General features: G+C 42.6%; 2 protein-coding genes across 2 annotated transcripts in view; both read left to right on the plus strand.

The window, feature by feature from the left end:
* Nucleotides 1-22,006, plus strand: part of LOC123659729 (chromosome transmission fidelity protein 8 homolog) — a 31,208-nt gene that overhangs the window by 6,471 nt on the left and 2,731 nt on the right. The window lies entirely within an intron of this gene.
* LOC123659728 (general transcription and DNA repair factor IIH helicase subunit XPB) lies at nt 1,868-21,110 on the plus strand. The gene is made up of 16 exons (XM_045594910.1): nt 1,868-1,977; nt 2,018-2,249; nt 2,388-2,480; nt 3,431-3,578; nt 7,137-7,277; nt 7,357-7,551; nt 7,946-8,100; nt 8,896-9,044; nt 9,226-9,392; nt 10,044-10,214; nt 13,259-13,479; nt 14,059-14,242; nt 16,278-16,621; nt 17,043-17,185; nt 18,309-18,392; nt 20,852-21,110. The coding sequence occupies exons 3-16, from the start codon at nt 2,423-2,425 to the stop codon at nt 21,026-21,028; spliced, it is 2,337 nt and encodes a 778-aa protein (XP_045450866.1). The 5' UTR covers nt 1,868-1,977; nt 2,018-2,249; nt 2,388-2,422; the 3' UTR covers nt 21,029-21,110.

Below are 22,006 nucleotides of genomic sequence, written 5' to 3' on the forward strand. Positions count from 1 at the left end.
GATTGGTTAGATAATCATGGGTTGTCTATATCTGTTGACAAAAGTACTGTAGTGGTTTTCTCTCGTTCCAGACTTGTTTCTGACATTAATATAACTAGTAACCAACAAGTTTTCCCGGTTAGAGATAGTGTAAGATTTTTGGGTGTTTATCTGGACTCAAAGATAACGGGTATACATCACATTAATCACATAAATCAGTAATGTGAAAAAAACATTAATATACTGCGGTCCCTTTCAGGAGTATGGTGGGGCTCCCATCCTTACTCCCAGAAGCTACTCTATTATTCCCTTGTTCATAGTCATTTAGACTATGGATCTTTCCTCTTAGAACAAGATCCAGTCCAAATCATTAAGAATCATTATAGGTGCCATGCAATCTTTCTCAGTTAATGCTCTCCAAGTTGAATGTGTTGACCCTCCTCTTCATCTTCGAAGACAATACCTATTTGATAGATTCCTTTTTAAAGTCTTTCAATCCCGCTATCACCCACTTATTAGTAAACTCCATTGTCTTTCCCAACTCTTCTCTTCCTCTAATTATTGGTTGCACAAAGATCCTCCGTGCCTCTTAATTAACTACCAAAAACTGACTAGTCTCCCTTGCCCTATCTATCAATGCCGACTTAATTCCCTTTTTGAGACTCCTTTTGAATCTCTTATATTCCCACCTAACATTATCCTTAACTTTTCTATTATAAAAGGCTCACCTATTGCTAACATTCAATTTAACCAAATAATAAATGAACAGTTGAAAATTTTCTGTTCATAGCTGCGTTGGTGTGTCCGTCTGGATCCCTAAAGTGAATGTGATTTTAAACTTTTAATCTTCTTATGTCTTCAGTTTTTACAGGGGAATCAATAGCTATTTTAGAAGCACTTTGTTTTATAGAATCACATCATTTAGATAAGTCCATTATACTGTCAGACTCCAAAAGTGTTCTTGAAGCTATTGTGTCAAACCCATTTCGGTCAAAAAACAAATTTTCTTTCATCCTGAAAATAAGACAGTTATTTTTTCAATGCCACTCACAGAACATTCGGGTCGTGCTTGCATGGATTCCTGGACATAGTGGTATTTCAGATAATGAAAGTGCAGATGCTTATGCTAAAGAAGCCACAATATCTTCTCTTATGTATTCTTAGTCAATTTAGAGTTTATTGCCAGGATCTCATCCCATTTGCAAAGTCTCACATGATGACTAAATGGAATAACCTTTGGTCTCAGTCAAGCAGATCCTGTGGCAGACATTACGCTGAAATTCAAGACACTATCCCTCCAAGACCTTGGTTTTTCCAATATCGTCAAGCTTGCAAACTTGTCTGTTCAACAATATGTCGCCTTAGACTTGGACACTCGTGTACTCCTGTATTTCTCGCAAAGATCAAGATCAGGGACAACTCTCTTTGTGAATGTGAGATCGACGAAGGTACCCCAGAGTCTTCTAATCTTTTTCTGTTGCCCAAGGAATCGCTCTTCTCTCTATGACCTACTTCCCCCAGCTATTCCACGTCCTTGTAATTTCAAACCTATTTTATCATATGTACATACCCCTTTTATTGATATTTTATGTTCATATATATCAAATAATAATATTATTTTAGATGCCTGATGATGGTCCAATAAAGGATCGAAACGTCGCATGAGTTTGCAATTAGTGGTTTGATTGGCACCTTATGTCCACTTTCCTGCGAACCGTCAAAGAGTTCAAATAACAACATTAAATTGTAATGTGATGTCCATCTAATAAATTAACAATTTTGTGTTTGTTTTAGGAAATTCATAAACAGTGAAAGCCTGTCATTATTAATATCGTATAAATATTTAACACAAGTACTCTCATGACACCAATAATCTTAGCAGAGCATTTACCCTAATCATAAAACCATAGACTCACTCTGATATTGGCAAATCCTCACGGAAGCCATTATACAAGAAGAAGAAAAGTACTTGACACTTTTGACAGTGACAACTTGGTAGTGAATTGAATTATTTTGTACCTATGCGTTTTTGCAATAGGTATTATACTAAATGAAGGTCCTCTTGCATATTTTGTAAAAAAATATTGCTTAAACTACAAATAAGGCTTCCAGAATCTTTTTAATCAATTATAACAGAAAAATTAAATGTGTCTATATTTAACTATGTTTGCGTATGTATGAAATTAAAAGATTTTTTTAAAAAAGTTTATTTAAGTATTCTGTGAGCTTGTGATACTCATTTATTGTGCTTAAGAAGTTTGTAGTCTGGCGTAAGTACTGATTTACGAAATAAGTTTACTTCATGTCATACACCTGAAGTATGGCATGGCAGGCATGGATAATTTACAAATCATATAAGATAATATATTTATCTTAGAAAACTTTAATGTCTATATTTTATTTTTCAGATAAATTTTTGTATACTTCACATAACTAAAACACTATGGCTCCACCTAAGAAAGTTAAAAAGTATGATTCTAAGAGTGGAAATGACAGATCAGGTAAAAACATGATTTAAAAAAATTGTTGTTTAAAAATCTTAAATAAAAAGTTATTAGAAAAGGCAATGCACTGCAGAGGTTCAAACTTATTTTTTCTATTTGAGAATAAATTATATTATTGTGCCCCCCATTTTTACACCAACTAAAAAAACCACTATAACTTCAAATCAAATTAATTATTGCGAGCTATATTAATGGAGATTAAACATTAATTCTAAACGAGACTTACTACCTCAAGAGTTAACTTGAGACCTGAGCGCAGTAGGTAGTACACAGCAGCGCTCAGGTCTCAAGTTAACTCTTACGGGCTAAACCTGCTAATGAGAATGATTATTGAAATGCAACTTTATAGTATTTAGATAGTATTAGACATTAGCGGAGATAAAACATTAATTCTAAACGAGATTCTTCCTATAACACGCAAGAGTTAACTTGAGACCTGAGCGTAGTAGGTAGTACACAGCGGCGCTCAGGTCTCAAGTTAACTTAAGGGCTACATCTGCTAATGAGAATGATTATTGAAATGCAACTTTATAGTATTTAGATAGTATTAGACATTAGCGGAGATTAAACATTAATTCTAAACAAGATTCTTCCTATAACCCGCAAGAGTTAACTTGAGACCTGAGTGCAGTAGGTAGTACACAGCGGCGCTCAGGTCTCAAGTTAAATCTTACGAGCTACACCTGCTAATGAGAATGATTATTGAAACGTAACTTTATAATATTTAGACAGTATTAGACAACTTTATAGTATCTTTTATGTAAAATAAAACAAACAATCTATTCTAATATAAAAACTAATGTGAAGGATGATTTAAATTCCCAAGCCTCTACACAATGCCACCTTTTTTTTCTGGGTCCCTTACCTCCCTTTAGGCCTGCAGTGCCAACAAGGGGGTGTTATCACCCACTTTGGGAATGGCTGCACTATAGCATAACCAATTTCAGGCAAGAAAAAGAAAATTGAAGAAGATATTACAATTGATCTGGTAGATGATGATAACACAGAAAATGCAGGAGTTCCAGGGGCAGCTATGCAAGATGCTGAGAAAAATGATCAAGTACCAGAAGATGAATTTGGTGCCAAAGATTACAGGTATATTTTATAATGTGTTAGTATAGCCATAATTAAAACACGGTAATGTACTATTGATATTGTACTATATGACAATGTGGTGAAGACGGTACATACACTGGGTCGCAGACACTTTCCACCAACGAATTCAACGAAACAGTCCAAATTTTCTCCCGAAGCCTTGGATCTGATGCAGCGGAGGCGCGAGTTTCCTACTGCTTCGCCAGAACAGAGGGCTCTTTATAAGAGGATACGGAAACTTGTACGCCGAAGCCTCCGCTGCTCAAATACGAGAGAGATTGCTACTCCGATTGAGCAAAATAGAGGTTCCAAAGTTCTCCAAAGACCATTGGGGAGAAGCCTTCTTGAGAAGCTTAAAATAGCGGATGGCAGAACCGTTTGTTCTCGCCCTCAAATCCGAGAAGAGGTTGAGAATTTTTATGGACAGCTGTACTCGTCGAGCGCACGCAAGTCTGCGACTTGAGACACCGAAGATCCGAAGAATCACCGAAGATTATGTAACAACCAAGTCCTACCGAGACCAGTGGGGGAGTCCCCAAGTGTTTGTAGCTACGACCTCGTCGTCTCCCCTGGACCCTGTCCTGACCCCGGTAACGCAGGTGGCAGGCAGGTGACTGAACACTATAGGCTATACTTGGTTGTGAATTTTTTTGTCTGTGTGACTGCAATTGTCAAGCGATGCTTCCTCTACGCGATAGCAGAGGAGGAGTTGCCAAGAGCCCTTCTCAGGGCCAACCAAATGGCCCTTCTCAGGGCCAATCCAACGGCCCTATTCAGGGACAACCCAAAGGCCCTTCTCAGTGCTAAGCAGAAGGCGGTATCGAAGTTCTGGAAGATATTTCCACCACCTCGTTGTCTGAGTCGGAGCTGGGTCGAAAGCGCCTTTACTCAGGGGGGTCTGAAAACTCCGGCACAGAGACAGGGACGGGAGCGACCGCGGGGAGTAGAACCCGGCCAGTGGTCAAGAGGAGCAAGGCACCCACACTAAGGGGCGCCAGAGCAGCTCTGAGAGAGCGCGTGGAGCGAGACCGGGAGGAGGAGTTTGAGGTGGCCCTCGACAAGAGAGTTTTCAGGAAGGAGCAGGGGCGGGGGGTCACATGGAGGAGAAACCAAATCGAGTTAATCAATAACGAGGAACGGGGGGCCGAGGAACTGAGGGTGGCTTCTGAGGCCAACCTCAACTTAATCCTCGGCCTGACTGGGAAGTCAGTCAAGTCAAGGGTGGTTACGCTGCCAAAATCAGAAGGGCCGCCGGTTCCATTGGGGAGATGCTGGATTCCGTAGTGGGCCGCACCGAGACGGACGAAGTCCGAAGACTGAAGGCGGACAATTGTCGACTCGCGCGGGAGCTGCAGCTGTGCCGTGAGGAGGTGTGGGCTTACAGACCGGAGTTCGAGGATAGCCGCAAAAAGGTGGCTGAATCCACTAGCATAAAGGAATTTGCCGACCTAATGCAGGATATAGCGATTGGTGGATGGTCAGCAACATCGTGAACGACCGCATGGCGACTCTTCAGCTCCCTGTTGCCCCTCCTTGCCGCCCCCCACTGGCTGGGGACAGCAGACCACTGGCGCGAGCCACAAGGGCCACCAGTGCGAAAAAGAACCGAATGACAGCCTCTAGCGTAAGCGTGGGTGCGCAATTAGACTCGGAGGAGCTCCCCGCCCTCCCCCAAGCATCGAGCAAGGGGAAGGGAAAGGGAAAGGTTAAGGAGGTGAAGTGGACTGCGTTCGGTCCCTCTACCTCAAAGCAAGCGGCTACTCAACGGAAGGAGGGAGAGGTGGCCAAACCCCAGGAGGAACCGGCGGGAAGCTGGACGGAAGTCGTCCGCCGCAAAACGGCGGCGAACAAACGGTCAGCTTATGCGCCGCCGGCGAAGAACCCGGTGCCAAAAATAAAAAAACGGCAGCCTCAATGCCGCCGGCCAAGAAAGAGACTACGGCTAACTTACGGCCGGAGGCAGTAGCCAGGGGGCCACGTACGAGTCGACATTGCTCAATGCCGAGAGTAGTATCGACCTTCAGGAGCTGGGAATCGGCCCGCTCCGAATTCGCCAGTCGTCGACTGGGGCGCGACTCATCGAGGTGCCCGGCTCCACGAGTGGAGAAAAAGCTGATGCCCTCGCCGCTCGTCTAAAGGAGGCCTTGGCTGAGGAGGTGGAGGTGCGTGAGCGACGCGGTCACCGCGGAGCGCTTGGTTACCGCGGTGGCGAAGAAGGAGGGCTGTTCCCCGGGACAAGTCCACGTGAGCCACATTCGCGTAAGACACATGAGCTCGAGGACAGCCTGTCATTGAAGTCCCGGCGGCAGCAGGGAAAAAACTGCTGCAAGCCAGGAACATAGCGGTGGGGTGGAGCAGGGTGGAGTCGTACACCTCTTGATGGCGCGTTTCAGGCGGAGACGCCCCCAGGACGTGGACAAGAACGACAGGCTGCGCAGGATCTACGTGGAAAAAAGAAAGATCCTGTAGCAGGCCATATGCCGAGCCAAGGAGAAGGCCTGACTGGAGTTAGTTGGGGGTCTGGAGAGAGATCCCTGGGGCCGACCGTATCCGGGACCCTCCAATTAAAGCGGCTGAAGGCTCCAGCAGGGGTTTAGTCGGTATTGCACCCCCAAGTGCTGAAGGTGACATACAGTCTAGGACTGCCTACGCGAGCGTCCTGGATATCACCCGTAAATGGGTTTCCCTGCGATACCAAAAAAAAAAAATACCGAGACCGGTATCGGTGGATGGTACCCTTCTCGAAGTTGTTCAGGATTATATTTACCTAGGCCATACTATCCAACTTGGCCGCAACAACTTCGAGATGGAGGCCGATAGGAGGATTCGGTTGGGCTGGGCGGCATTTGGCAGGCTTCGTCGAGTCTTCACTTCGAAGATTCCGCAATCCTTGAAGACAAAAGTCTTCGAGCAATACATCCTGCCTGTGTTAACATACGGAGCTGAGACGTGGACACTGACGAAAAGACTGGTCCACAAGCTTAAAGTCGCTCAACGTGATAAATGAGACTGTCCGCGAGAGAACGAAAGTAACCGACATAGCCCAGAGAATTAGCAAGTTGAAGTGGCAATGGGCTGGTCATTTGTGTCGCCGGAACGATGACTGCTTGGAGCAGATGGGTCCTGGAGTGGAAACCGCGTCTTAGTAAACGCAGTGTGGGACGTCCTCCGGCCCGTTGGACCGACGATCTACGTAAGATTGCCGGTGTAGGCTGGATGAGGATTGTGGAAAACTGGGATGTCTGGCACGAACTTGGGGAGGCCTACGTCCAGCAGTGGACTGCAATAGGCTGAACTGATGAATGTACCATTCGGGGTTTAATCTTGATTTACAATAAAACAATTTGACTTTATAGATGTAGTTAACAGTTGTTTTGGTCTGGGTGTTTTTTTGTGTCATATCCTAGTGAGAGGTGTTGCATGTCAAACATTTATCAGTAGTGTTTTATATGATATTTAAGAAATATAACTAGCAATATCATTTTAACAGAGATTAAATATAGTCTCTCAAATTTAAATTATTACATTGAAAATCCCTTAAATGTGTCTTTTTAACAGGAGTCAAATGGAGCTGAAACCGGACAGTGCCAGTCGTCCTTTATGGGTAGCACCCAATGGTCATATATTTCTTGAAGCCTTTTCACCTGTTTATAAACATGCCCACGATTTTCTCATAGCGATTGCTGAACCCGTATCTAGGTGTGTTAAAATTGATTATTTAAATTTTTATTTGAATTTAGTATTTATAAAATAACATTTATTGCTATATATTTTTTAGGCCTCAACATATACATGAATACAAATTAACAGCATACAGTTTATATGCTGCAGTATCAGTGGGGTTGCAAACAAATGATATTGTAGAATACTTACAAAGGCTCAGCAAATGCACCGTACCTGCTGGAATTATAGAATTTATTCAACTTTGTACTTTGTCATATGGAAAAGTGAAGCTCGTTTTAAAACATAACAGGTGAGAAATGACAATTATCATAGTTTTATTATTAACTAGTGCAATACATTATTTTGTAGCTGAGATATATTTGTTAATAGTAACTTAATTAAAACATGAAAACATAAATAAAAGCAGTAAACATAATAATAATACAATACTATCAATCAATCACAATATTATCAAGGGTCTGGTAAATTCTATTACCAGGGCACAAAGGGGGTGAAAACCCAGTACTGAGTATTTTTTCATAAAAAAAGAAAGTAAAAACACATCAACAGTATAAAAGCACATCAACAGGTTCTTAATTGACTGTGTCTTTGTTTTCAAACATTGTGCATTGAGTGTACTCATCCTTGACATTCTGCAGTGGGTTCTTTTAGTATCGAAATAGAATATAATTTTGTGGTTGAAGGTACTTGGTGGAGAGTAAGCATGTGGACGTGCTGCAAAAGTTGCTGCGTGACCCTGTAGTGCAGCAGTGCCGCTTGAGACGCGACGGCGATGATGATCTGCTTGCCTCAGCTTTGCCCTCGCAGTCCGCACCTCCCACGCTAGCTGCCAAACCAGGTCTGCTTTCTACATAATTTTACTGACAAACACAAAAATACATATTGGTTTCACATATGACATCTAATTATTGTTTGGTTTTAAAAAATTAAAATATACTCTTATTCTAATATAACACATACTAATATATCTTATATATAAAATTGTCATGTTACAATATTAGTTACAATACTCCTTTGAAACGACTGGACCAATTTTTATTAAATTTCGTGTACATATTGAGTAGGTCTGAGAATTGGCCACCATCTATTTTTCATACTCCTAAGTTATAAGAGGATTACGGGGGGTTAATAACATATATATGGCAAAACAACTTTTGCAGGGACAGCTTGTATAGTATAAGATACTTTCCTAATTATGTTAATTATTATATATAGGACGTGCGACTCCTAACTACGTTCCTTCAAATGGCTGATAGGTGTAATAGATCACATTCTATGAAGATAAGAATTATTTCCAATATGCCATTTTTTAATTGCATTTGTCAGTTAGTACAAAATTTCATTTACAGAACTTTTACCATTTAAAGTAACGCAGTTAACAGTTGAACACCTCATTCATATATTAAGAACAACTAAAGTAATTGAACAGAGTTTATTCTTAACTAAATTTGTACTCTTCGAATAGCTTTCATATTGACAAAATTTATTGGTTCTTGCTGGTCTTTTAATGGAGTTGTTATTCTATTTGGTGGTAGTTTTAGTAGTTAGTAGGTCATACCCCAAGACTATCGATATTTAAAGGTAGGTATAAATCCAAGGCATATTAAAAATTTTATATATGTTATTTTAGGAGAAGAAAAACCAGGATCAAACGGAGCTGTTCCCGAGGATATCAGCCAGTTTTACCAACAATTGGACAAAGACGATGATGAAGATGAGACCACAGACATCACCGCAAAGAACACTGCAGTGGCCTTTGAAGTGGACCCTGATAAAATTGAAGTATATCAGTAATTAATTGTATTTGTAAAAAAAATTGTTGAATTTTTGTCGACATCCCCGTCTTGCAGTGGAATTATAAATAATATACATGTCATATTTATAACTGGTCAAACTTGTTGCTGGTGCGCTTAATTTTATAATTTAATTAATTGTTTTTATTGAATATTTTTTGTTATTGTAGGTTATACAAAAACGCTGTATCGAATTGGAATATCCTCTTCTAGCTGAGTATGATTTCCGGAACGATTCTGTGAACCCTGACATTAATATAGACTTGAAGCCGACTGCTGTGCTACGTCCCTACCAAGAGAAAAGCTTACGGAAAATGTTCGGAAACGGACGAGCAAGGTAATATATAGGTATATAAAACTTAAGTGACTTTTAAACGCTAAAATGGGCAATCATTTACCAAAAATAGAAACTAAATGTTATCGTTCGTGGAGAACCAACAATTACCTATCATGTTAACCTTATTTTCATGTTTTCATTCGGGAAATTATAAATAAGTATACATATTACTTAAGTGATAATTAGATATACGACCTATTAGCCACTTAAAAACTAAAAATATAATTGTGGACTGAAGAAAGAAAAAAAGATTGAAATAAAGTCTGTCTTATATTTTGTGATAGATAATAACATTTATAGAATGCAATATATTTCCAAGCATTTTTCGATATTAATTAAGCTCGTCAAAAAAAGTAATGTAAGTAAGTAGGCTTTCAGAAAAATTGATGAGAGTAATGATGTTATATTTTTTAAACAACTAGGCTGAAAAACAAGCGTATTGCTCATCTAAAGTAAAAGTAAGAAATTACTGTAGCTTACACCAGAAGCATTGCAAGCACTTTGCTGATTTCAACTCCAATCCTTTCCAACAGACACAGAGGCAACAGGAAGGGCAAGAACATAAGACTGCTTGAAAGCAGTATAATTTAGCATGTGCTAATATAGTGTAAGGTGCGCGGCCATGTGTGTTCTGTAATGTTGCGGCCCCAGGTCGGGCGTGATCGTGCTGCCGTGCGGCGCGGGCAAGTCGCTGGTGGGCGTGACGGCCGTGTGCACGGTGCGCAAGCGCGCGCTCGTGCTCTGCAACTCCGGCGTGTCCGTGGAGCAGTGGAAGCAGCAGTTCAAGTGCTGGTCCACGGCCGACGACAGCATGATCTGCCGGTTCGTCCCATATTGTTCATACTTCCGTCCTGTATTCTTCAAAACTACTACTTTCTAAGAGATTGAACAAATTGCTAGTGCATTGACAAAAGTATTGGACAAAAATCTGTAGTAAAAGCTTGTCTGCTTTACCTGTTATCATTTATCTTTCCTTTACGCCAATATTATAAAATGAAAGTTATTTTGTTGTTTTAATGCACTACTCTCAGTTACTTGTATGATTGAAAAAAAAACATGTTGGAAATCTATTTGTTGAAGAAGGTGATGATATAACCTATTTTGGTGGTGCAATGGTTTAGGGTGTTGAGTTTCTCGTCCGCCATCGCAAAGGGAGGATCCTCCGACGGTTGTTGTCGGGTTCATGTATTTAACTAGTTGGGCCATAAATACTGTCACATAAAAACTTTCCTTTGTTTTCAACTTTTTAATTATTTTGAAATTGGAACACGTATATTATTTTAAAAACTTATTTCGATTTTGCGCCATTTTACATATTTTTAACCGACTTCCAAAAAAGGAGGAGGTTCTCAATTCGACTGTTTTTTTTTTATGTATGTTACATCAGAACTTTTGACCGTGTGGACCGATTTCGACAATTTTTTTTTTTAATCGAAAGGTGGTGTGTGTCAATTGGTCCCATTTAAATTTATTTGAGATCTAACAACTACTTGTCGAGTTATATCTAATAATGCGTTTTTACTTGACGGTTTTTTCGTCGACCTACGTTGTATTATACCGCATATCTTTCTACTGGATGTACCGATTTTGATCATTCTTTTTTTTGTAGGAAAGAAGATATCCCTAGTTTAGTACCATGATAAGGAAACCAGGATCTGATGATGGGATCCCAGAGAAATTGAGGAAAATTTTTGAAAATCCGCAATAACTTTTTACTGGGTGTGCCGATTTTAATAATTTTTAATTTAATCGAAAGCTGATGTTTATCATGTGGTCACATATAAATTTTATTGAGATCTGATAACTACTTTTTGAGTAATCTTTGATAACGCGTAGTTACTTGACTATTTTTTCGTCGATCTACGTTGTATTACTCGTCGATGTAATTGAAGTCGGTTTTTTTTCGTTTGCGAGCAAACACAATTATTTTGTGTTCATCATCAAATTACAATATGGAATGTGGTGTTAAAGAAAATAGGATTGCAATGATCGTCTTGCACAAAGTGGGTATGGAGCCGTCGATCATATTCCAGACACTTCAAAAGCTTGGTATCAGTCGTATGTTCGTATATCGTACTATTAACAGATAAAGCAACACTTCGTCTGTCGAAGACCAGAAAAGATCGGGGCGGCCGCGTGTTAGAACTACAAAGGCTGTTAATGCTGTTAAAGTCAGAATTCGTCGAAACCTCATTAGGAAGCAAAAAATCTTATCGCGAGAAATGAAGATTCCCGCTAGGACTCTGTCGCGTATTATAAAAAAGACCTGAAGCTCGGTGATTTTTTTTTTTTTTTAAATTAAGACTAGCGCTTGACTGCGATCTCACCTGAAGTCAAGTGAAGGTGCAGCATAAGGTGGTGCGCGCTTGCCTAGAAGATGCCTATTCACTCTTGATTTAAAGATACCCAAGTTATAGTTCGTTGGAAAAACGGAAGCCGGAAGGGCATTCCAAATTTTAGCGGTGCGTATTAGGAACGAGGAAGCAAATCGTTTAGTGCGAGATCGTGGGACTTCAACCACATAGCGGTGCAGATTCATGCGATGCCTTGCGGTTCGGTGGTAGAAAGGTAATGGTGGAACCAAATTATATAGTTCTAGAGCACACTCTCCGAAATATAACCTGAAAATACCGACAAACAGGCAACCTTGCGCCGATGTTCGAGACTTTGAAGTCTAGAGCGAACCAGCGATTTGTCACCGATGAGTCTTCTGGCGCGTCGATCCACAGAATCCAAAGCAGCGAGCTGGTACTTGGCAGAGCCATCCCATAAATGGCTGCAGTACTCCATACACGATCGAACTTGTGCTTGGTAGAGAGTAAGAAGCTGTTCCGGTGTGAAGTACTGCCTGACTTTATTGAGGATGCCAAGTTTCTTACCAGCAATTTTTGCCTTGGATTCTATGCATTGTCCGAAGTTCATATTAGACGAAATATTTATGCCTAGAAACAATTAAAGAGAGTGGATCGATCAAAACGCTTTCTGTCGCGGTACGCAGGTGAGAGGCACAGAAATATCCTCTTCACCGATGAAAAAAATTTCACGATTAAAGAACACTACAATAAGCAAAATGATAAAGTGTACACTCACAGTTCTAAAGAAGCTGCTCAAGTTGTTGGAAAGGTACAACAAGGATGGTTTGGTGGGGCGTGTCCTTATCAAGGAGTCACAAAACTACATTTTTGTGAAAAAGGAGTGAAAACTTCAGCCTAAGTGTATTAAGTCTTGGATCATGTTGTAAAACCTCTCAGCAATACACTTTTTAAAAATATACCGTGGACTTTCCAGCAGGACTCAGCACCTGGTCACAAGGTACGAACTACCCAAGCCTGGCTTGAAACCGACGTTCCGGACTTTAGAGTTGGAGACTGGCCCTCATCTAACCAGACCTCAACCCTTTAGACTTCAAATTATGGTCAGTTTTATAGGACATGGCCTACTCTAAACGACACGGCGACATTGAGTCTCTTAAAAAATCTTTAGAGCAAGCAGTGGCGAAATTTCCCTTGGAAACCGTCTTAAATCCATAGATACGTGGCCAAACAGATTAAAAGCCTGTATAAAAGCTAAAAGTGGCCATTTCGAATAGAATATTTTTTTGTTTTTTGCTGAGACGTTAATAAATATGTAGATATAAATTTTATTAACATTACATTACTTCATTTAAAAAAAATGCATTTTCATTTGTAACAGAACTTATGGCTGGACTAGGTATACTCAATCACTTTGAAAACTCTGATAGCGCGATGTAGCATACGTCAGTTTTTCTCTAATTACGTAGTTAGTATGTTGCGCGATAGATGTCGCTACACTATCAAAGATCAAACTAAGATTCATCTAGTACTATACCATGGTCAATGCTCTAGGTTCACATCCGAGGCGAAGGACAAGCCCATGGGCGCCGGCATCCTGATCACGACGTACTCCATGATCACGCACGGCCAGCGTCGCTCGTGGGAGGCGGAGCAGACGATGAAGTGGCTGCAGGCGCAGGAGTGGGGGCTGGTGGTACTGGACGAGGTGCACACCATCCCCGCCAAGATGTTTCGCCGCGTGCTCACCATTGTACACTCGCACGCCAAGCTCGGTGAGTCGCCAGAACACTCTCACGGTGATCTCTTAGATGATTGACAATTATATTTCTATGATATGATAATTTTATGAAAATAAATTCCTGAGTACTTTAGTTTATATACTTAGTTGTATGTTCATTTATGGTGTCAACTGAAGCCTTTATTACAAATAATCATAAAAACACTGCTGGCAGCCATTTAGCCCACTAAGTAAATGTGTTCATAGCACACGTAGCGTTGCAGTAAGTAGTAAAGCTTATTTTTTTTTATATCACTAGGTCGGCAAACAAGCGTACAGCTCACCTGATGGTAAGAGATTACCGTAGCTTATAGACGTCTGCAACACCAGAAGGATCGCCAGCGCGTTGCCGACCCAATCCCCAATCCCCCCCAGGAGCTCTGGTCACCTTACTCACCAACAGCAACACAAAACTGCTTGAAAACAGTATTATTTAGCTGTGATCTTCTGTAAGGTCGGGGTACTCTACCCCAGTCGGACTGCTCCATATTTTGAGCAGAAAATTCCTGCTGTGCCCTACCTCAGTTAAAAAATTTCTTATTTAGAAAACAACAAATTTAGTCGTGGTCCACAGGTCTGACGGCGACTCTGCTACGCGAGGACGATAAGATCGCCGACCTGAACTTTTTGATCGGGCCGAAGCTGTACGAAGCCAACTGGCTGGAGCTGCAGGCGCACGGCTACATCGCGCGCGTGCAGTGCGCCGAGGTGTGGTGCCCCATGACGCCCGAGTTCTACCGCGAGTACCTCGTGCAGAAGTGAGTGCTCTGTTCCCTCTGCTCTGTCTGCCAACTCTTTTCACCCTGCTCCCTCTGGTCTCTTTGCCTCCTCTGCTCCCTCTACCCCCTCTGCTCCATCTACCCCCTCTGCTCTCTCTATCTGCTCTGCTCCCTTTAGCCATTCAGCTCCCTTTAACCCCTCAGCTCCCTTTACCCCCTCTGCTCCCTTTACCCCCTCTGCTCCCTTTACCGCCTCTGCTCCCTTTAAGCCCCTCTGCTCCCTATACCCTCTCTGCTCCCTTTGCCCCTCTACTCGCTCTGCTCTCTCTGCTCACTTTACCCTCTCTGCTCCCTCCACCCTCTTTGCTCCCTCTAGTTGACTCTGTCTACTTCCTCTATTGTATCTGCTCTTCCTTCTTCCTCCGTTCTCTGTTAACAAAGTTCTCCCTGAGATCCATGGCTCTCCATGCTTTAGCACTTTGCTTAAGCTACTTAAATTAATGCTCAATTTTAAAAAGGCGCAATTTAAAATACTGTTAGGTAATTCTCATTGCGTGAATCTGGATCGTACTTGACCGACATGTTAAAATATGTTTGTTATTAGGTCCTTAAATATGAAATTGGCGTTTTGTCGTACTGGACAGTTTGATCTCAAATATTTCCTCTTTGGTTAGGAATTCCAAATTAAAATTTACACAGTTTACGCATACATTTGCGCTTCGAAACCCCTAATTCATTTGTTTTTAACTCATGTACGATGGTCGGAAGCGCTCGTCGCAATGAACCCTAGCGAGCCAGCCAAATCCTACCTCAAGCGAAAATTGGCTCAAAAAAAGATAAAGTTGTGAGCGGTTGGTAGAATAGTGCCGGTGTCGTTCACTACAGCTTTCTTAAATCTGGCCAGACGATTACGGAGGATGTCTATTGTTGTCAACAACTGCAAACGATGATGAAAAGCTAGTTGCTAAACATCCGAGGCTAGTCAATCGCTCTAGGCTACTGCTGCTTTAGGACAACGCTAGACCTCACACTGCACAACAGACGGCTGCCAAATTAGAGGACCTACATATGGAATGTCTTAGACATCCACCGTACACCCCGGATCTTGCTCCACAGATTACCATTTTTTTCAAAATTTGGAAAAAATTCAACTCCGATGGGGCAGTCCAAACCGCATTCAAACATTTTATTTATTCCCGTCCGTATGGCTTTTTGTAGCAAAGGTACAACTACCTATAAAATGGCAAAAGTGCATAGATAGATGGAAGAATAGTACATACTTTGATTTAATTAATTAAAAAATAATTGACTTTATGTTCTGACCATACAGAACGCCAATTTCATATACGCTTCAGCCTGTAATATCCTACTACTTGGCATAGGCCTCTTTCTCCATATTCATATGTAAGAACCTAATATATTACTAATAAAAAATTTACTCTCAGAATCGAAAAAGTTGTTGCATATGTAAGTTAATTCCAGAAAAAAAAAAAAAATAATTTGCTCATTCTATGAAATTAAGATAGAACAACGTCAACTAAAGTGGCTCTTTCTACATTGAAAAAAAAACTGGAATTACTTATTATCATAGATATCGTGTTTGTTACTCTCTGATAAAATACTACTCACACTTCACTTCAGCCTGTCGCAGTCCACTGCTGGACATAGGCCTCCACAAATTCGCACCAGACATTATGGCGCGAACTCGTGTGTTTTGCACATAGTCACCACGCTGTGCAGGTAGGATGGTGACCGCAGGGCCGGCTTTGTCGCACCCAAGACGCTAGTGCCCGTCTTCGGCCTGTGTATTTCAAAGCCAGCCGTTGAATGGTTATCCCGCCATCGGTCGGCTTTATAAGTTCCAAGATATTAGTGGAACCTTTGTTATCCCTTAGCCGCCTCTTACGACACCCACGGGAAGAGAGGGGGTGGCTATATTCTAAACTGCCGTAACCACACAGCGTAAAATACTATTATCAAATTTAATTAATATTAGTATAAACCCGTAATCAAAAAATGGCAAAACTGCATACATTTACGTGATTATGAAATTTACCTTCAATTTTCTTTCCAGGATAAACAAAAAGATGCTGTTATATGTAATGAATCCATCCAAGTTCCGAGCTTGTCAGTTCCTAGTCCGCTACCACGAGAGACGTGGAGACAAAACAATAGTGTTTTCGGACAACGTGTTCGCATTGCGACACTACGCAGTCAAAATGAATAAACCATACATTTACGGTCCGACATCACAGAACGAAAGAATACAGATATTGCAGAACTTTAAGTTCAATCCCAAAGTGAACACAATATTCGTTAGCAAAGTCGCGGACACTAGCTTTGACCTTCCAGAAGCCAACGTTCTCATACAGATATCATCGCACGGAGGCTCCAGGAGACAGGAAGCGCAGAGATTGGGTAAGGAATATTATCATTTATGACTAGAACCTTTATCTTGAATGTAAATTTATTTTGGAATGGTACTTTTATTTTTGACAGCTTGTAGTTAGGTTTGATTCCCATTCTTAGCGGGTATTTGTACAAATACTTTTTTATGGTCTGAGTGTGTATGTTTCTGGTCTTTGTGGGGTCTGTTCATCGTGCCTCGGAGAGCACATAAACCCGTCAGACCTGATAATTATCATAGACACCTGATAACTAATAGTAGGGAAATTATAAGGAATCACGATCAAAAGCAGCATAGTGGATTAACTGTTAAACCTTCTTCTGTATATAGGATCCCTTGTCTAGCATTTAGAGAACTTGAGACTGATTTATTTCTAAAACGTATCATTTTGTGTGGATACATTATTTCTAAACTTAACAACTTTTGTTTCAGGGCGTATTTTAAGGGCAAAAAAAGGAGCATTAGCGGAAGAATACAATGCGTTCTTCTACACATTAGTTTCACAAGATACCTTAGAAATGGCCTACAGTCGTAAAAGACAACGTTTCCTTGTTAATCAGGGCTATAGTTACAAGGTAATGTTCATTTTACTATAAATGTAAAGTAATTTGTTAATTATAATTGTTTTTGCTCACAAACCACTACTAGAATACGCTTTCCAAATCTGGAGTCCATACTTTAAGAAAGACATAGAAATACTGGAAAAAAGTACAACGTAGAGCTACAAAAATGGTGACCTCACTAAGACTTAAGACATATGAAGAACGACTTTCTGAATTTAAATTAAGTACAAAGGAACAACGTAGACAGAGGGGAGATCTTATTGAAACATACAAAATTCTAACTGGACATTATAATGTCAAGAATTTTGAAGACATGTATATTATGAATCCAAATCCAAAATTGAGAGGACATTCTCAAAAACTTACAAGATCTCCTTGCTATAGCAACCCCAGATGTCACTTTTTGCCAAATCATGTAGTTACCCAATGGAACAAGCTGCCAGAATCAGTGATTGGTGCACCATCAGTAAACACTTTTAAAAACAGATTGGATGAACATTTAAAAACTAAAGTAGAGAGAACATAGTGCAGTGATATGCACGCATCAGCTCCAAGAGCTGCTAGTGCATTATAAAATAATAATAAACAAAAAAACCGACTTTAATGACATCGACAAGTAATACCTACTTTAGGTAGACAAAAAAATAGTCGAGTAAATACGCTTTATTAGAGTTCACTGATAAAGTACTCGTCAGATTTTGATTAAATTTAAATGGGACCAAACAACAAGCACCAGTTTTTTATTATAAAAAAAGAATCATTCAAATTGGTACACCTAGTAAAAAGTTATGAGGTAACACACATTAAAAAATACAGTCGTATTGAGAACTTCCTTCTTTGTTGAAGTCGGTTAATAAAGAATCAAGCTTTATAAACATAGGAGATTAATTTTCGAACTAGTTTTTCCATAGTTCCGACCAAGACAACTTTGAAAGTAAACTTATTTGTAATAGACTATTTTTTAAATAAGGAAAACTTGAATAAGTATTTGAAGAATTAATTAAAGTGGTTAAAATCCTCAGAAAAAGGATCTAAAATATTTAAAAAATAAATAAATTGGAGATTGGAGAATTGAAAATCTGCAGCAATTAATTTTGTACAGTTTTTATTCAATTTTATTATTTTTATCATTTAGGTTATAACGGAATTAAAAGGAATGGACCAAGAACCCGACTTGTTCTACGGCACTAGAGAGGAGCAAGGAATGTTATTACAACAAGTAAGTGTTTGTGATTTGAAAATTTTAGCATCAAAAACTTTCAGTCAAAAGATTTAGCAATTTTTACATATTTTAGGTGTTTTTTTTTTTTTTTTTTAAATATAACTAGGTCGGCAAAAAATCGTGCGGCTTACCTGATGCTAAACAGTTACTATAGACGCCTGCAACACCAAAATTATCGTGTTGCTGACCCTATTCCCAATCCCCTCAGCAGCTCTGGTCACCTTACTACGTATTATTTAGCTGTGATCTTCTGTAAGGTCGAAGTACTTCCCCAGTCGGCTGCTCCATATTTTGAGCAGGAAATTCGTAGGAAGGTTGTAAAAGCACCGGAGAATCCCTCTAGACTTTCGGAGGTGCAGGTCCTGAGCCCGAAAGAGCAGCCCCGTGAATTCTGGGGGAGAAAATTTGTGCTCAACACATTAACTGCCCGGAGTAAACAAAGCATTCGGCAGAATTTCTCTCCTGAAAAAAAGAAATTCCTCTTATCTCTTCTGTCCGGGGTACAAATTAAAACACTTTTTTGTACCGCGGGCTGGAGTTTGCGCGTACATCAGAGAAGATATCTGCTCTCGTCGTCTTGGCAGTCCGAACAGTTATGTGGTTTCCGTGGACGCTCCACTCGGCTCGTCGGACCACTGTCTAGTTCGAAGTTCTGTGCCAGTTACATGATGAGACTGGTTGGGATGGGATGCAGTACTTCTTTGTATCCTATCTATGGGGGCGAATTTGCTTCTCGCTGGATGATCCAGACATTGCTGCTGATTCTCTTGCTGAAGTGGTGCTGCAAACCATGGAACTCTTCATTTCATGCTCTGCGGTGCCCATAGGCGGCAAATCCCAGCACTGGTTTGGTCGACCCTGAAAAATGGCTGCACGCCATTAGCAGGAAAGCGACCGAACTTGAGCCAATGCATCGATGTCCCGGGATGTAAAAACCAGCGCATAAAAAAAGGAGTATAACTCCTCCTCCTCCTCCTTCAGTTATTTCTGAGGCAAAAGCGGAGTACGTGGGAAGAATTGGTAAGATTGGATTTCGATTGAGATTCCGACTCGACTTTGTATGACCGGTGAAAATTCATTCAGGGATTCCTCGGTGAGATACATTAATGCTGGAAATAATTTTCCGACAGAGCTTCGTGCGCAATGCTCTGTTTTCGTGGGACATCAATAAGTCGAGTGGGCCCGATGACATTCCTCCGCTAGTGCTACGAACTTGTACTCCTGAGTTGGCCCGTCTTTACGCGTCTTTTCCGGTACTCTTATTCATTAAACGTCATTCCACGCTTGAGGAAAATATCTTTAGTCTACCCGATCCCTAAAAATAAAGACCGCTCAGATCCGCCCAATTATAGACCAATAGCCTATAACTTCTTTGTTCTCAAAGATTATGGAATCCATAATCAACTGCCAGCTCCGGTATCTGAAGGATCTCCTTGCTTTGTTTCTTCTACATATCAATGACGTGTTGCAAACTACTGGCATTCTTTGTTATGCGGACGGCAGCACCAGGGTATCTTAGACACAAGCCGTCCCAGTATTTTTCGGGAACATGTCTCTTTTAATCATAGTCTCACAATGGGAGACTTAATCTAGTCCAATTTAACCCCAACAAGAAACAAGTTTGCGTGTTCACTGCTAAAAAATCACCCTTCTTCGTTCCTCTCAAATTTGAAGGCACTCCCCTAACCGCCTCGGCCAGTATTGGAATACTTGGCGTCGACATATCGAACAAGGTGCAATTTCGTGGTCATCTGGAAAAAACTAACCTCTAAGAAGCTTGGTGTGCTTAGTAGGGCTAAGCAGTATTTCATGCCTTCCCACCGCCTACAATTATACAAGGTGCAGATCCGGCAAAACATGTAATACTGCTCTCAACTGTGGGCTGGAGCGCCCCAATATCAGCTCCTTCCATTTGACCGCGTTCAACGCCGGGTGGCTCGAATCGTCGACAGCCTCCTTGGCGCTGCGTAGAGATGTCGGGTCACTCTGCATCTTCTACCGCATCTACCACGGGGATTGTTCTGAGGAATCGCGTCAAAAGTCCAGATTTCACCAAGATCACCTCGATGTCCGAGAATATACAACAATTTGATTTTTACGCCATTTGCTGCCTCGACCATTATACGAAACCAGCTGCCACCTTACGGATTTCCGATCCAAAATGATTTAGGGACCTTCAAAAAAAAGAGCATATTCTTATTTGAAAGGCCGGCAACGCGCCTGTTAATCCTCTGATGTAGCAGGTATAGATGATGCTTTCACTTACCACCAGGTGAGCCAATTGTCCTTTTGCCCCCTCTTCTATAATAAAAAAATACTCTAACACGAAATTCGATTACATCTCTGGCGTCGTTTATTGTTACCGCGTGGGAAGTTACCAGATTCGGTCGCCGCGCGTCAGACTAGTGTCTGCGTGCGTGTGTGTAACTGTTAACGTAAGGCCGCGGCGCCCGCAGGTGTTGGCCGCGTCGGAGACAGACTGCGAGGAGGAGCGCGAGGGCGCGACGGCGGGCGCGCGGCGCGCTCCCGGCTCGCTGGCGTCGCTGGCCGGCGCCGACGACGCGCTCTACCTGGAGCAGCGCCGCGCCGCGCAGCACAACAAGCACCCGCTCTTCAAGAAGTTCCGCTACTGAACACTCCCCGCGGTCTCCGCGGTGGCGTGCTCGCTGGCTTCGCTGGCCGGCGCCGACGACGCGCTCTACCTGGAGCAGCGCCGCGCCGCGCAGCACAACAAGCACCCGCTCTTCAAGAAGTTCCGCTACTGAACACTCCCCGCGGTCTCCGCGGTGGCGTGCTCGCTGGCGTCGCTGGCCGGCGCCGACGACGCGCTCTACCTGGAGCAGCGCCGCGCCGCGCAGCACAACAAGCACCCGCTCTTCAAGAAGTTCCGCTACTGAACACTCCCCGCGGTCTCCGCGGTGGCGTGCTCGCTGGCGTCGCTGGCCGGCGCCGACGACGCGCTCTACCTGGAGCAGCGCCGCGCCGCGCAGCACAACAAGCACCCGCTCTTCAAGAAGTTCCGCTACTGAACACTCCCCGCGGTCTCCGCGGTGGCGTGCTCGCTGGCGTCGCTGGCCGGCGCCGACGACGCGCTCTACCTGGAGCAGCGCCGCGCCGCGCAGCACAACAAGCACCCGCTCTTCAAGAAGTTCCGCTACTGAACACTCCCCGCGGTCTCCGCGGTGGCGTGCTCGCTGGCGTCGCTGGCCGGCGCCGACGACGCGCTCTACCTGGAGCAGCGCCGCGCCGCGCAGCACAACAAGCACCCGCTCTTCAAGAAGTTCCGCTACTGAACACTCCCCGCGGTCTCCGCGGTGGCGTGCTCGCTGGCGTCGCTGGCCGGCGCCGACGACGCGCTCTACCTGGAGCAGCGCCGCGCCGCGCAGCACAACAAGCACCCGCTCTTCAAGAAGTTCCGCTACTGAACACTCCCCGCGGTCTCCGCGGTGGCGTGCTCGCTGGCGTCGCTGGCCGGCGCCGACGACGCGCTCTACCTGGAGCAGCGCCGCGCCGCGCAGCACAACAAGCACCCGCTCTTCAAGAAGTTCCGCTACTGAACACTCCCCGCGGTCTCCGCGGTGGCGTGCTCGCTGGCGTCGCTGGCCGGCGCC

This window comes from Melitaea cinxia, chromosome 14 (assembly GCF_905220565.1).
Source record: "Melitaea cinxia chromosome 14, ilMelCinx1.1, whole genome shotgun sequence".
Classification (NCBI taxonomy): domain Eukaryota; kingdom Metazoa; phylum Arthropoda; class Insecta; order Lepidoptera; family Nymphalidae; genus Melitaea; species Melitaea cinxia.

Coding starts and splice junctions, on each gene's coding strand:
- LOC123659728 (XM_045594910.1), top strand. CDS start 2,423: ATGGCTCCACCTAAGAAAGTTAAAAAGTATGATTCTAAGAGTGGAAAT. Junction 3,579..7,136: donor TTTGGTGCCAAAGATTACAG/GTATATTTTATA, acceptor TCTTTTTAACAG/GAGTCAAATGGAGCTGAAAC. Junction 9,045..9,225: donor TGGACCCTGATAAAATTGAA/GTATATCAGTAA, acceptor TTGTTATTGTAG/GTTATACAAAAACGCTGTAT.